This window comes from Rhinopithecus bieti, unplaced genomic scaffold, assembly GCF_001698545.2.
Source record: "Rhinopithecus bieti isolate Rb0 unplaced genomic scaffold, ASM169854v2 scaffold_72161, whole genome shotgun sequence".
Lineage (NCBI taxonomy): Eukaryota > Metazoa > Chordata > Mammalia > Primates > Cercopithecidae > Rhinopithecus > Rhinopithecus bieti.
Window position 1 is genome coordinate 788,081 of NW_016828382.1, and position 15,864 is coordinate 803,944.

Genomic DNA, 15,864 nt, shown 5'->3' on the forward strand with positions numbered 1-15,864 from the left:
CTCCACCCTGACTCATTCTGATCACCTGCTCCACCCTGACTCATTCTGATCACCTGCTCCACCCTAACTCATTCCGATTTCCTGCTACCTGCTCTGTCCTGACTCCCGCCAAAGCACTTACCCGTCATTCTCTTCTTTTCTTCTTTTCTTTTCTTTTCTTTTTTTTTTTTTTGAGACGGAGTCTCGCTCTGTCGCCCAGGCTAGAGCGCAGTGGCCGGATCTCAGCTCACTGCAAGCTCCGCCTCCCGGGTTTACGCCATTCTCCTGCCTCAGCCTCCCGAGTAGCTGGGACTACAGGCGTCCGCCACCTCGCCCGGCTAGTTTTTTGTATTTTTTTTAAGTAGAGACGGGGTTTCACTGTGTTAGCCAGGATGGTCTCGATCTCCTGACCTCGTGATCCACCCGTCTAGGCCTCCCAAAGTGCTGGGATTACAGGCTTGAGCCACCGCGCCCGGCCCGTCATTCTCTTTAAATTAGCCAATCCGAATTAGTTTTGCCTGTGCGGTCTAACCCTAGCCAACAGGGGACCAACACAGCATCGGGGGCCACGTGCGCCAGGGATAAGAACCCCTTCTCCTCCCTCCCTTGTCCAAGTGTGTGCCCACCATTGCTCCACTGGTGAGAGCGTACCCTTCTACAGAAGTACCTTGCTTTGCTGAGAATTAAAAAGAAAATTTTATATATGAGTGCTATTTCTTTTGCAGCACCGAAACTTTATTTAAACAATTTTTTAAGTATGTCTCAAGTATTGCATGGGGCAAATTATCCCAAATTATCCATTTGATTATCTGAAAGTTAAATTTAACTGGGCTCCTGTATTTTATCTCTGGCAGCCCTATTTCAATATATATCTGAAAGAGACTGGCATGTACTAACATCTTTCTGGATACTTTCTAAATGATAGGTATCTATTATAAAACAAATTAAAATTTAAGAACTTTGAAAAAATATCGACTGTACTACAGAAGACCAACCTATGGTGACTGTTACCTGTATATGTATATAGCATCACTATTTATTTTGTACCTTCCTCTTTCAGGCGTCTCTCTTCCTCCTCTTGTAGCAGCTTCAATCGTTCAGCTTTGGTGATTTTCTTTTTCTTACTGCCAGACTTAACAAAGTCCACATCATAAAAAAAAAAAGCTATTAACATGCAAGTTACTTGAAAACACATCTTTTCAAATACTAATTATGAAAACATTTTGCTTTCATAAAACCAGCCTTTCATGCATTCATTCAACAAATAAGACTGCCTATTAGTGTAAAGCTTTGATTCAGTGCATTGAAGGACAAAGTCTGGGAACAAGAAAAATAAGAATATAAATTATTCAAAGGGTGACAGTGACAAGTATGTGCAATTTAAATAATTCTCATTCCTAGTTTCCATATCTTTAAAATGGTGCTAAAGAAAACCTCCTCTTGTTGTAGAGAATAAAGTAAAACATAGGTAAAAGCAGTTTGAAAACTGTACGCTTATAAAATTGAAAAGTGTTCTTATGACTACCAGGTATACACAGAGTTATTTTGCAAGTTTGGAGGAAGGAGAGACTATTTTCAACAGTGAGGAGCATGCAAAATGTTTATAGAGTAGGTGGTATTTAAATCTGTGCTCAAAGGATTTTTACCAGTTGGAGAACATATTCCAAGAAGAGGGAAATGCAGGTACAAGACAGGCGACTGAAAGAGCATTGGATGAGCCAACAAGTTCAGTGGGCCCTAGAAAGACTCCAAGGAGAGGTGGTGAAGAAAATGAGAATGTGAGAGAAGGCCAGAGCCTATGCTAAAGAGTTTGGACATTATTCTAGGAGAAACAGAAAACTCCTAAAAGTTTTTGAGAAGGGCTGTGGCTATAAAGAATATAATTTTGAAAATTAACCTGGTATTGGAGGAAAAAAGAGGATACCATTTTGGCAACAATTAACAAAATTCAATAAACTGAAGTCCTGGCAGTGTTTATAGAATAGATGTCATTTAAATTTGTGGCCAAAGGATTTTAACATTCAAGGGAACATACCCCAAAAAGAGGGAAACAAAGGTGCAAGATAGGGAGCTGAATGGGCACTGGATGGGCCAACAAGGTCGGCGGGCCCTGGAAATGTAGAGAAGATCCAATAAATATTTTACAAGCTAACTTACTTAGTAATGATTAAAATTGGAGGCAAGGAGAGGAAAGAGTCAGGAGCGAGTCTCACAGAGGGAGAATGGCATCCAGAACAGGTGAATGTGAATGAAGAATTGTTAAAAATAATTTACATATAATTAGTACAAAATGCTGATAGAGCATTTAGGCAATTCTTACAGGCACTAGAACTATAGAATTGAGGTTTAGCAAAGAGGTCATTGCTACAGAAGCAGCTACGAAAGCAGTTTCTGTGATAACGACCTCTCCTCCATTTTCACAGGGGAAAGCTAAAAAGAGCACCATCTAAATTTGGGAAGAATCCATAGAAAGAGTGGTTAATTGTTGGGATGTATAGACTCTTGGATCTAAGATGATCATAGACTCCATTAGCTCCACTGGGATCTCTAATCCATTGCCCTTACCACTTTTTCACTGTTCATTCACCTCCTCCACACCTTCATTTCTTCCTTTCCCAGGTTAGATTTCACAGTTCATCATCCTTATCACTAACTTATATACCTCCACTTCCTCTGTTCTCTTCCTCTAAAAAGCTCAGCTGGCTAAATCATGGTTCTAGTGAAACTCAACTTTCCATTTGTTCTGTGCTAGCAATACGAGCAGCAGAACCTTATCACAGAAAAACACACATGGGCTCAAATTTGTCAACATAATTTTAAAATAGACTCCAGATTGTGAATTTTAGCTCCAGATCGACTACAAGAACAAACCAGCAATCCCAAGAGGACCCACAGACACCCTGAAGGAAGCGAACTGCTCCTGTAGGACCTGGGAGACACCCGAAATACTGTGAGTGCCCGAACTGTGCGAGTGGGCAAGGGAGACACTCCTCTCACAAACACACACCCCCACTGGAGAAGCTGAGGGTCTATTTGCAGGAGAAGTTTCCGACTTTACCTGGAGCTGAGTCAAGTTGGAACGCTGAGGGAAATACAGGAGCAGAGGAAGCAGCAGAAAGGCCCTGGGAGCTCGCTGGGTCCGCAAGCAGCCCATTCCTGCCTGGCACCACAGGGATCCACTGGGAGGGTGGCCAGAGGAGCAGAGGGTAAAACTCCATAGGGAGAAGGAATTCTCTAGCTGAACTTTGTAACAATTTGAATGGGGCAAAAGCCTCCTGGCCAGAACTTGGGGAGGGCATGAATTGGCATGCAGGCTTCACAGGCAGTGAGGGAAAGCTCAAGTCCTTTCTCTCGCAGTTGGGAGGCAGATAGCCTCAGGCAAGTTTTTAAGTCCATCTCACCCTTCGCCTGGAAACAGACTCGGGGCTGTTCGGGTGGCACAGTGGGAGTGAGATCGGCCCTTCAGTTTGCAGGGGAGCAGGGTGAGGCCTGTGACTGCCGGCTTTCCCCCACTTCCCTGACGACCTGCATCACTCAGCAAAGGCAGCCATAATCCTCCTAGGTACACAACTCCAGTGACCCGGGAATCTCACCCCCATCTTCCACAGCAGCAACAGCAAGACCCGCATAAGGAGAGTCTGAGCTCAGACACACCTAGCCCTGCTCCCACCTGATAGTCCTTTCCTATTCACCCTAGTAGTGGAAGACAAAGGGCATATAATCTTGGGAGTTCTAGGGCCCCACCCACCGCTGGTCCCTCTCCATACTACCACAGACGAGGCTCTCTGGAAAGCACCACCTCCTGGCAGGAGGACAACCAGAACAAAAACAGAGCATTAAACCAAACCTAAGGACCCTCACGGAGTCCACTGCACCTTCCGCCACCTCCACTGGAACAGGTGTTGGTATCCATGGCTGAGAGACCCATAGACGGTTCAAATCACAGGACTCTGTGCAAACAACCCCCAGTACCAGCCTGGAGCTGGGTAGATTTGCTGGGTGGCTAGATCCAGAAGAGAGACAATAATCACTGCAGTTCAGTTCACAGGCAGCCACATCCATAGGAAAAGCAGGAAATTACTACATCAACACCCCATGGAACAAAAGAATTTGAACAACAGCCTTCAGCCCTAGACTTTCCCTCTGACAGAGCCTATCCAAATGAAAAGGAACCAGAAAACCAACCCTGGTAATATGACAAAACAAGGCTCTTCAACACCCAGAAAAAATCACACTAATTCACCAGCAATGGATTCAAACTAAAAAGAAATCCCTGATTCACCTGACAAAGAATTCAGGAGGTTAGTTATTAAGCTAATCAAGGAGGCACCAGAGAAAAGGCAAAGCCCAATGCAAGGAAATCCAAAAAATGATACAAGAAGTGAAGGGAGAAATATTTATGGAAATAGATAGCTTAAAGGAAAAACAAAAAATTCAGGAAACTTTGGACACACTTTCAGAAATACAAAATGCTCAGGAACGTCTCAGCAATAGAATTGAACAAGTAGAAGAGAGAAATTCAGAGCATGAAGACAAGGTCTTCCAATTAACCCAATCCAACAAAGACACAGAAAAAAGAATAAGACAATATAAACAAAGACTCCAAGAAGTCTGGGATTATGTTAAATGACCACACCTGAGAATAATTGGTGTACCTGAGGAAGAAGAGGATTCTAAAATGCTAGAAAATATATTTGGGGTAATAATCAAGGAAAACTTCCCCGGCTTTGCTAGAGACCTAGACATCCAAATATAAGAAGCACAAAGAAGACCTGGGAAATTCATTGCAAAAAGATCTCTGCCTAGGCACATTGTCATCAGGTTATCCAAAGTTAGGACGAAAAAGAATCTTACGAGTGGTGAGACAGAAGCACCAGGTAACCTATAAAGGAAAACCCTATCAGATTAACAGCAGATTTCTCAGCAGAAACCCTACAAGCTAGAAGAGACTGGGGACCTATCTTCAGCTTCCTCAAACAAAACAATTGTCAGCCAAGAATTTGTATACAGCGAAACTAAGCATCATATACGAAGGAAAGATACAGTCATTTTTAGACAAATAAATGCTGAGACAATTCACCATTACCAAACTACCACTACAACAACTGCTAAATCTTGAAGCAAATCCTGGAAACATATCAAAACAGAACCTCTTTAAAGCATAAATCACGTAAGACCTATAAAACAAAAATGCAAGTTTAAAAGCAAAAACAAAAAACAAAACCAAAGTATACAGGCAACAAAGAGCATGATGAAAGTAACGGTACCTCACATTTCAATACTAACATTGAATACAAATGGCCTAAATGCTCCACTTAAAAGACATAGAGGCCAGAAGCAATAGCTCATGCCTATAATCCCAGCACTTTGGGAGGCTGAGGCAGGGGGATCACCTGAGGTCAGGAGTTCGAGACCAGCCTGGCCAACATGGTGAAACTCTATACTAAAAATACAAATATCAGCTGGATGTGGTGGCATGCACCTGTGATCCTAGCTACTTGGGAGGGTGAGGCAGGAGAACCACTTGAAGCCCAGAGGTGGAGGGTACTGAGATCACACCACTGTACTCCAGCCTGGGCGACAGAGAAAGACTCTGTCTCAAAAAAAAAAAAAAAAAAAAAAAAAAAAGATACAGAACCACATAATGGATAAGAACTCCCCAACCAACTATCTGCTGCCTTTAGGAGATTCACCTAACACATAAGGACTCACATAAACTTAAAGGGGTGGAAAAGCATTTCATGCAAATGGTCACCAAAAGCGAGCAGGGGTAGCTATTCTTACATCAGACAAAATAAACTTTAAAGCAATAGTGGTTAAAAGAGACAAAGAAGGACACTGTATAATGGTTAAAGGCCTTGTCCAGGCCAGGCCCAGTGGCTCACGACTGTAATCTCAACATTTTGGGAGGCCGGTGGCGGGGGTGGATCACCTGAGGTCAGGAGTTCAAGACCAGCCTGACCAACATGTTGAAACTCTGTCTCTAATAAAAATACAACAATTATCCGGGTGTGGTGGTGGGTGCCTGTAATCCCAGCTTCTCAGGAGGTTGAGACAGGAGAATCACTTGAACCCAGGAGGCAGAGGTTGCAGTGAGCCGAGATCGCGCCACTGCACTCCAGCTTGCACAACAGAGCAAGACTCCATCTCGGAAAAAAAAAAAAAAAAAAAAAGCCTTGTCCAACAGGAAAATATCACAATCCTAAACACATATGCACCTAACACTGGAGCTCCCAAATTTATAAAAACAATTACTAACAGACCTAAGAAGACAGACGGTAACACAATAATAATGGAGAACTTCAATACTCCATTGACAGCACTAGACAGGTCATCAAGACAGAAAGTCAACAAAGAAACAATGGATTTAAACTATACCTTGGAAGAAATGGACTTAACAGGTATATACAGAACATTCCATCCAACAACTGCAGAATACACATTCTATTCAACAGCACATGGAACTTTCTCCAAGATAGACCATATGATAGGCCATAAAATGAGCCTAAATACATTTAAGAAAATTCAAATTATATCAAGCACTCTCTTAGACCAAAGTGGAATAAAACTGGAAATCAACTCCAAAACCATGCAAATACATGGAAATTAAATAACCTGCTGAATGAGCATTGGGTCAAAAATGAAATGAAGATGAAAATTGAAAAATTCTTCGAACTGAATGACAATGACACTACCTATCAAAACCTCTGAGATACAGCAAAGGCAGTGCTAAGAGGAAAGTTCATAGCCCTAAATGCCTACATCAAAAAATCTGAAAGAGCACAAATAGGCAATCTAAGGTCACACCTCGAGGAACTAGAGAAACAAGAGCAAACCAAACCCAAACCCAGCAGAAGGAAGGAAATAACCAAGATCAGAGCAGAACTAAATGAAATTGAATCAAAAAAATGCAAAAGATAAATGAAACAAAAAGCTGATTCTTTGAAAAGATAAATAAAATTGACAGATCATTAATAAGATTAACCAAGAAAAGAAGACAGAAAATCCAAATAATCTCACTAAAAAATGAAATGGGAGATATTACAACTGACACCACTGAAATGCAAAAGACATTCAAGGCTACTATAAACACCTTTATGCACATAAACTAGAAAATCTAGAAGAGATGGATAAACTCCTGGAAAAATACATCCCTCCTAGCTTAAATCAGCAAGAATTACATACTCTGAACAGACCAAAAACAAGCAGTGAGATTGAAATGGTAATTTAAAAATTACCAACAAAAAAAAAGGCCAGGACCAGACAGATTCACAGCAGAATTCTACAAGACATTCAAAGAAGAATTGGTACCAATTCTATTGACACCATTCCACAAGATAAAGAAAGAAGGAACCCTTCCTAATTCATTCTATGAAGCCAGCATCACCCTAATACCAAAATCAGGAAAGGACATAACCAAAAAAGAAAACTACAGACTGATATCCTTGACGAACATAGATGCTAAAATCCTTAACAAAATACTAGCTAACTGAATTCAACAATACATCAAAAACATAATTCACTATGATCAACTGCCAGGGACGCAGGGATGGTTTAACATATGCAAATGTGAAACAACACATAAACAGAATTAAAAACAAAAATCACATGATCATCTCAATAGATGCAGAAAAAGGATTTGACAAAATCCAGCATCCTTTTATGATTAAAACTCTCAGCAAAATCAGCATAAAAGGGACATACCTTAATGTAATAAGAGCCATCTATGACAAACCCAGAGCCAACATAATACTGAATAGAGAAACCTGAAAGCATTCCCTCTGAGAACTAGAACAAGATAAGGATGCCCACTCTCACCACTCCTCTTCAACATAGTACTGGAAGTGCTAGCCAGAGCAATCAGACAAAAGAAAGAAATAAAGGGCATCCACATTGGTAAAGAGGAAGTCAAACTGTCACTGTTTGCTGGCAATATGATAGTTTACCTTGAAAACCCTAGAAAGCTCCTAGAACTGATAAAAGAACTTAGCAGTTTCTGGACACAAGATTAATGTACACAAATCAGTAGTTCTTCTATACACCAAAAGCAACCAAGCAGAGAATCAAATCAAGAACTCAAGTCCTTTTACAATAGCTGCAAAAATAAAATAAAATACTTAGGAATATACTTAACCAAGGAGGTGACAGACCTCTATAAGGAAAACTACAAAACACTGCTGAAAGAAATCACAGAAGACACAAACAAATGGAAACACATCTCATGCTCATGGATGGGTTGAATCAATATTGTGAAAATAACCATACTGCCAAAAGCAATCTACAAATTCAACACAATCCCCATCAGAATACCACCATCATTCTTCACAGAATTAGAAAAAACAATTCTAAAATTCATACAGAACCAAAAAAGAGTCCACATAGCCAAAGCAAGACTAAGCAAAAAGAACAAATCTGGAGGCATTACACTACCTGATTTCAAACTATACTATAAGACCACAGTCAGCAAAACAGTGTGGTACTGGTATAAAAATAGGCTCATAGACCAATGGAACAGAATAGAGAACTCAGAAATAAACCCAAATATGTACAACTAACTGATCTTTGACAAAGCAAACAAAAATATAAAGTGGGGGAAAGGACACCCTTTTCAACAAATGGTGCTGGGATAATTAGCTAGTCACATGTAGGAGAATGAAACTGGGTCCTCATCTCTCACTTTATACAAAAATCAACTCAAGATGGATTAAGGACTTAGACCTAAGACCTGAAACTATAAAAATTCTAGAAGTTAACATTGGAAAACCGTTTTAGACATTAGCTTAGGCAAGGATTTCATGATCAAGAACATAAAAGAAATGCAATAAAACAAAGATAAATAGCTGGAACCTAATTAAAGAACTTCTGCATGGCAAAAGAAACAGGAGAGTAAAGAGACAACCCACAATGTGGGAGAAAATCTTCACAATGTATACATCTGACAAAGGACTAATATCCAGAATCTGCAACGAACTCAAGCACATCAGTAAGAAAAAAACAAACAATCCCATCAAAAGTGGGCTAAGGACATGAATACACAATTCTCAAAAGAAGATATACAAATGGCCAACAAACATACGAAAAAATGCTCAGTGTCACTAATGATCAGGGAAATGCAAATCAAAACCACAATGTGATACCCCTTACTCCTGCAAGAATGGCCATAATCAAAAAATAAAAAAAAAACAGTAAATGTTGGCATGGATATGGGGAACAGGGAACATTTCCACAAGACTGGTGGGAATGCAAACTACAACAGCCACTATGGAAAACAGTGTAGAGATTCCTTAAAGAAATACAAGTAGAACTATCATTTGATCCAGCAATCCCTCTACTGGCTATCTAACCAGAGGAAAAGAAGGTATTATTCAAAAAAGACACTGGCACACACATGTTTACAGCAGCACAATTTGCAACTGCAAAATCGTGGAACCAACCCAAATGCCCATCAATCAACGAGTAGATAAAGATAAGAAACTGTGATATATATATGTGTGTGTGTGTATATATATATCGTATCATACATATATAAATATATATAAATAAATATATATATGATAGAATACTACGCAGCCATAAAAGGAATGAATTAACACATTTGCAGTGACCTGGATGAGACTAGAGACTATTATTCTAAGTGATGTAACTCAGGAATGGAAAACCAAACATTGTATGTTCTCACTGATATGCGGGAGCTAAGCTATGAGGACACAAATGCACAAGAATGACACAATGAACTTTGGGGACTTGGGAGGAAGAGTGGAAGGAGGGCAAGGGATAGAAGACTACAAAAAATATGGTGCAGTGTATACTGCTTGGGTGATGGGTGAACCAAAATCTCACAAATCACCACTAAAGAACTTACTCATGTAACCAAATACCACCTGTACCTCAATATGTTATGGAAAATAAAATTTTAAAATAAATTTAAAAAATAGACTCTAAGCACTGTCCAGAATTCCCACAACTATTTCATTCTCACTTCAAACCTCCAAAATCCTCTCTTCCACTACTCTCAGCTGTTGACTTTACCTCTTATGTCACTGAAAAAATAGAAGCTTTCAGAAGAGAAAATCTTTACACACCAAATCTTTGAGCCTATCTATATTTTCGTCTGCCTTCCTTCCCATCGTGGTGGATGAACTATATGTTTCGCTTTTAAACTTTTCTTTTTTTGAGACGGACTCTCGCTCTGTCGTGCCAGGCTGGCACAATCTTGGCTCACTGAAACCTCCGTCCCCAGGTTCAAGGGATTCTCCTGCCTCAGCCTCCCAAGTAGCTGGAATTACAGGCACCCGCCACCACTCCAGGCTAATTTTTTGTATTTTAGTAGAGATAGGGTTTCACCATGTTGGCCAGGCTGGTCTCAAACTCCTGACCTCAAGTGATCCACCCACCTTGGCCTCCCAAAGTGATGGGATTACAGGCGTGAGCCACCGCGCCCAGCCCTACACATTTTAAGGTGTCACTGAAAACTTTTATCATGAGTTTAAATAGCTGTGAATATTGTCCTTTCAAGTATACGATCCTTAAAATAAAACTTTTACAGTACTCTTTGAAGTATATCCATCATTGCTTAAGATATATCCAATGGAAGGCCGGGTACGGTGGCTCATGCCTGTAATCCCAACACTTTGGAAGGCTGAGGCGGGCAGATCACGAGGTCAGGAGTTTGAGACCAGCCTGGTCAACATGGTGAAACTGCATCTCTACTAAAAATATAAAAAATTAGCTGGGCATGGTGGCAGGAACCTATAATCCCAGCTACTCGGGAGGCTGAGGTAGGAGAATGGCTTGAACCTGGGAGGCGGACATTGCAGTGAGTCGAGATCATACCACAGAACTCCAGCCTGGACGACAGAGGGAGACTTTATCTCAAAAAAAGATATATCCAATAGAATCTACATATCATAGCGATTTAATGACCAATTTAAAATATAAACAAGCTTTTTAAAAAGAAAATGTTAATCTATTTCTATTTGAGTTCATATTTCCATGCCACTTCCCTCACGGAATCTTATCCTAATTAATATACTTGAAAACTTTTGTTGATCCTTTTATATTTGTTATAAAATATGAATAAAAGTTTAAATTAAAAAATTTATTTCCCTTGTCTCTAAGTATTAAAAATTCTGCTCTAGATTGAGTTAATCTTATTTTCACTACACAACTGAATAAAGTAACATATTATAAATTTTGATAACTAAATGTTAAACATAAAAACTAACATTTTCCTGGATGTACATCTCTGGATGAAATGTTGGGCTTTTTCTTTTTTCTGGTTAGCTCATAATCCATGGATAAATGCTAGCTACTGCTGAATGAAACAGAAATTCAGATTAATTCTATTTTTATTTTTAATTTTTATAAATACATGAGNAAAAAAAAAAAAAAAAAAAAAAGCCTTGTCCAACAGGAAAATATCACAATCCTAAACACATATGCACCTAACACTGGAGCTCCCAAATTTATAAAACAATTACTAACAGACCTAAGAAGACAGACGGTAACACAATAATAATGGAGAACTTCAATACTCCATTGACAGCACTAGACAGGTCATCAAGACAGAAAGTCAACAAAGAAACAATGGATTTAAACTATACCTTGGAAGAAATGGACTTAACAGGTATATACAGAACATTCCATCCAACAACTGCAGAATACACATTCTATTCAACAGCACATGGAACTTTCTCCAAGATAGACCATATGATAGGCCATAAAATGAGCCTAAATACATTTAAGAAAATTCAAATTATATCAAGCACTCTCTTAGACCAAAGTGGAATAAAACTGGAAATCAACTCCAAAACCATGCAAATACATGGAAATTAAATAACCTGCTGAATGAGCATTGGGTCAAAATGAAATGAAGATGAAAATTGAAAATTCTTCGAACTGAATGACAATGACACTACCTATCAAAACCTCTGAGATACAGCAAAGGCAGTGCTAAGAGGAAAGTTCATAGCCCTAAATGCCTACATCAAAAAATCTGAAAGAGCACAAATAGGCAATCTAAGGTCACACCTCGAGGAACTAGAGAAACAAGAGCAAACCAAACCCAAACCCAGCAGAAGGAAGGAAATAACCAAGATCAGAGCAGAACTAAATGAAATTGAATCAAAAAAATGCAAAAGATAAATGAAACAAAAGCTGATTCTTTGAAAAGATAAATAAAATTGACAGATCATTAATAAGATTAACCAAGAAAAGAAGACAGAAAATCCAAATAATCTCACTAAAAAATGAAATGGGAGATATTACAACTGACACCACTGAAATGCAAAAGACATTCAAGGCTACTATAAACACCTTTATGCACATAAACTAGAAAATCTAGAAGAGATGGATAAACTCCTGGAAAATACATCCCTCCTAGCTTAAATCAGCAAGAATTACATACTCTGAACAGACCAAAACAAGCAGTGAGATTGAAATGGTAATTTAAAATTACCAACAAAAAAAAAGGCCAGGACCAGACAGATTCACAGCAGAATTCTACAAGACATTCAAAGAAGAATTGGTACCAATTCTATTGACACCATTCCACAAGATAAAGAAAGAAGGAACCCTTCCTAATTCATTCTATGAAGCCAGCATCACCCTAATACCAAAATCAGGAAAGGACATAACCAAAAAAGAAAACTACAGACTGATATCCTTGACGAACATAGATGCTAAAATCCTTAACAAAATACTAGCTAACTGAATTCAACAATACATCAAAACATAATTCACTATGATCAACTGCCAGGGACGCAGGGATGGTTTAACATATGCAAATGTGAAACAACACATAAACAGAATTAAAACAAAATCACATGATCATCTCAATAGATGCAGAAAAGGATTTGACAAAATCCAGCATCCTTTTATGATTAAAACTCTCAGCAAAATCAGCATAAAAGGGACATACCTTAATGTAATAAGAGCCATCTATGACAAACCCAGAGCCAACATAATACTGAATAGAGAAACCTGAAAGCATTCCCTCTGAGAACTAGAACAAGATAAGGATGCCCACTCTCACCACTCCTCTTCAACATAGTACTGGAAGTGCTAGCCAGAGCAATCAGACAAAAGAAAGAAATAAAGGGCATCCACATTGGTAAAGAGGAAGTCAAACTGTCACTGTTTGCTGGCAATATGATAGTTTACCTTGAAAACCCTAGAAAGCTCCTAGAACTGATAAAAGAACTTAGCAGTTTCTGGACACAAGATTAATGTACACAAATCAGTAGTTCTTCTATACACCAAAAGCAACCAAGCAGAGAATCAAATCAAGAACTCAAGTCCTTTTACAATAGCTGCAAAATAAAATAAAATACTTAGGAATATACTTAACCAAGGAGGTGACAGACCTCTATAAGGAAAACTACAAAACACTGCTGAAAGAAATCACAGAAGACACAAACAAATGGAAACACATCTCATGCTCATGGATGGGTTGAATCAATATTGTGAAAATAACCATACTGCCAAAAGCAATCTACAAATTCAACACAATCCCCATCAGAATACCACCATCATTCTTCACAGAATTAGAAAAAACAATTCTAAAATTCATACAGAACCAAAAAAGAGTCCACATAGCCAAAGCAAGACTAAGCAAAAGAACAAATCTGGAGGCATTACACTACCTGATTTCAAACTATACTATAAGACCACAGTCAGCAAAACAGTGTGGTACTGGTATAAAATAGGCTCATAGACCAATGGAACAGAATAGAGAACTCAGAAATAAACCCAAATATGTACAACTAACTGATCTTTGACAAAGCAAACAAAATTATAAAGTGGGGGAAAGGACACCCTTTTCAACAAATGGTGCTGGGATAATTAGCTAGTCACATGTAGGAGAATGAAACTGGGTCCTCATCTCTCACTTTATACAAAAATCAACTCAAGATGGATTAAGGACTTAGACCTAAGACCTGAAACTATAAAAATTCTAGAAGTTAACATTGGAAAAACCGTTTTAGACATTAGCTTAGGCAAGGATTTCATGATCAAGAACATAAAAGAAATGCAATAAAAACAAAGATAAATAGCTGGAACCTAATTAAAGAACTTCTGCATGGCAAAAGAAACAGGAGAGTAAAGAGACAACCCACAATGTGGGAGAAAATCTTCACAATGTATACATCTGACAAAGGACTAATATCCAGAATCTGCAACGAACTCAAGCACATCAGTAAGAAAAAAACAAACAATCCCATCAAAAAGTGGGCTAAGGACATGAATACACAATTCTCAAAAGAAGATATACAAATGGCCAACAAACATACGAAAAAATGCTCAGTGTCACTAATGATCAGGGAAATGCAAATCAAAACCACAATGTGATACCCCCTTACTCCTGCAAGAATGGCCATAATCAAAAAATAAAAAAAAAACAGTAAATGTTGGCATGGATATGGGGAACAGGGAACATTTCCACAAGACTGGTGGGAATGCAAACTACAACAGCCACTATGGAAAACAGTGTAGAGATTCCTTAAAGAAATACAAGTAGAACTATCATTTGATCCAGCAATCCCTCTACTGGCTATCTAACCAGAGGAAAAGAAGGTATTATTCAAAAAAGACACTGGCACACACATGTTTACAGCAGCACAATTTGCAACTGCAAAATCGTGGAACCAACCCAAATGCCCATCAATCAACGAGTAGATAAAGATAAGAAACTGTGATATATATATGTGTGTGTGTGTATATATATATCGTATCATACATATATAAATATATATAAATAAATATATATATGATAGAATACTACGCAGCCATAAAAAGGAATGAATTAACACATTTGCAGTGACCTGGATGAGACTAGAGACTATTATTCTAAGTGATGTAACTCAGGAATGGAAAACCAAACATTGTATGTTCTCACTGATATGCGGGAGCTAAGCTATGAGGACACAAATGCACAAGAATGACACAATGAACTTTGGGGACTTGGGAGGAAGAGTGGAAGGAGGGCAAGGGATAGAAGACTACAAAAAATATGGTGCAGTGTATACTGCTTGGGTGATGGGTGAACCAAAATCTCACAAATCACCACTAAAGAACTTACTCATGTAACCAAATACCACCTGTACCTCAATATGTTATGGAAAAATAAAATTTTAAAAATAAATTTAAAAAATAGACTCTAAGCACTGTCCAGAATTCCCACAACTATTTCATTCTCACTTCAAACCTCCAAAATCCTCTCTTCCACTACTCTCAGCTGTTGACTTTACCTCTTATGTCACTGAAAAAATAGAAGCTTTCAGAAGAGAAAAATCTTTACACACCAAATCTTTGAGCCTATCTATATTTTCGTCTGCCTTCCTTCCCATCGTGGTGGATGAACTATATGTTTCGCTTTTAAACTTTTCTTTTTTTGAGACGGACTCTCGCTCTGTCGTGCCAGGCTGGCACAATCTTGGCTCACTGAAACCTCCGTCCCCCAGGTTCAAGGGATTCTCCTGCCTCAGCCTCCCAAGTAGCTGGAATTACAGGCACCCGCCACCACTCCAGGCTAATTTTTTGTATTTTTAGTAGAGATAGGGTTTCACCATGTTGGCCAGGCTGGTCTCAAACTCCTGACCTCAAGTGATCCACCCACCTTGGCCTCCCAAAGTGATGGGATTACAGGCGTGAGCCACCGCGCCCAGCCCTACACATTTTTAAGGTGTCACTGAAAACTTTTTATCATGAGTTTAAATAGCTGTGAATATTGTCCTTTCAAGTATACGATCCTTAAAATAAAACTTTTACAGTACTCTTTGAAGTATATCCATCATTGCTTAAGATATATCCAATGGAAGGCCGGGTACGGTGGCTCATGCCTGTAATCCCAACACTTTGGAAGGCTGAGGCGGGCAGATCACGAGG

At 39.0% G+C, this 15,864-nt stretch overlaps 1 protein-coding gene across 2 annotated transcripts in view; it reads right to left on the reverse strand.

Annotated features, from left to right (window-relative positions):
• Positions 1–15,864, reverse strand: part of DNAI7 (dynein axonemal intermediate chain 7) — a 93,798-nt gene that overhangs the window by 56,051 nt on the left and 21,883 nt on the right. For both annotated transcript variants that reach the window (XM_017864508.1, XM_017864510.1), the window contains exon 3: positions 1,027–1,111. Coding sequence is in view for 1 of the 2 variants with exons in the window: in XM_017864510.1 (XP_017719999.1) it covers positions 1,027–1,111 (85 nt within the window). In the remaining variant the exon portion in view is untranslated. The remainder of the gene's footprint in view (positions 1–1,026; positions 1,112–15,864) is intronic.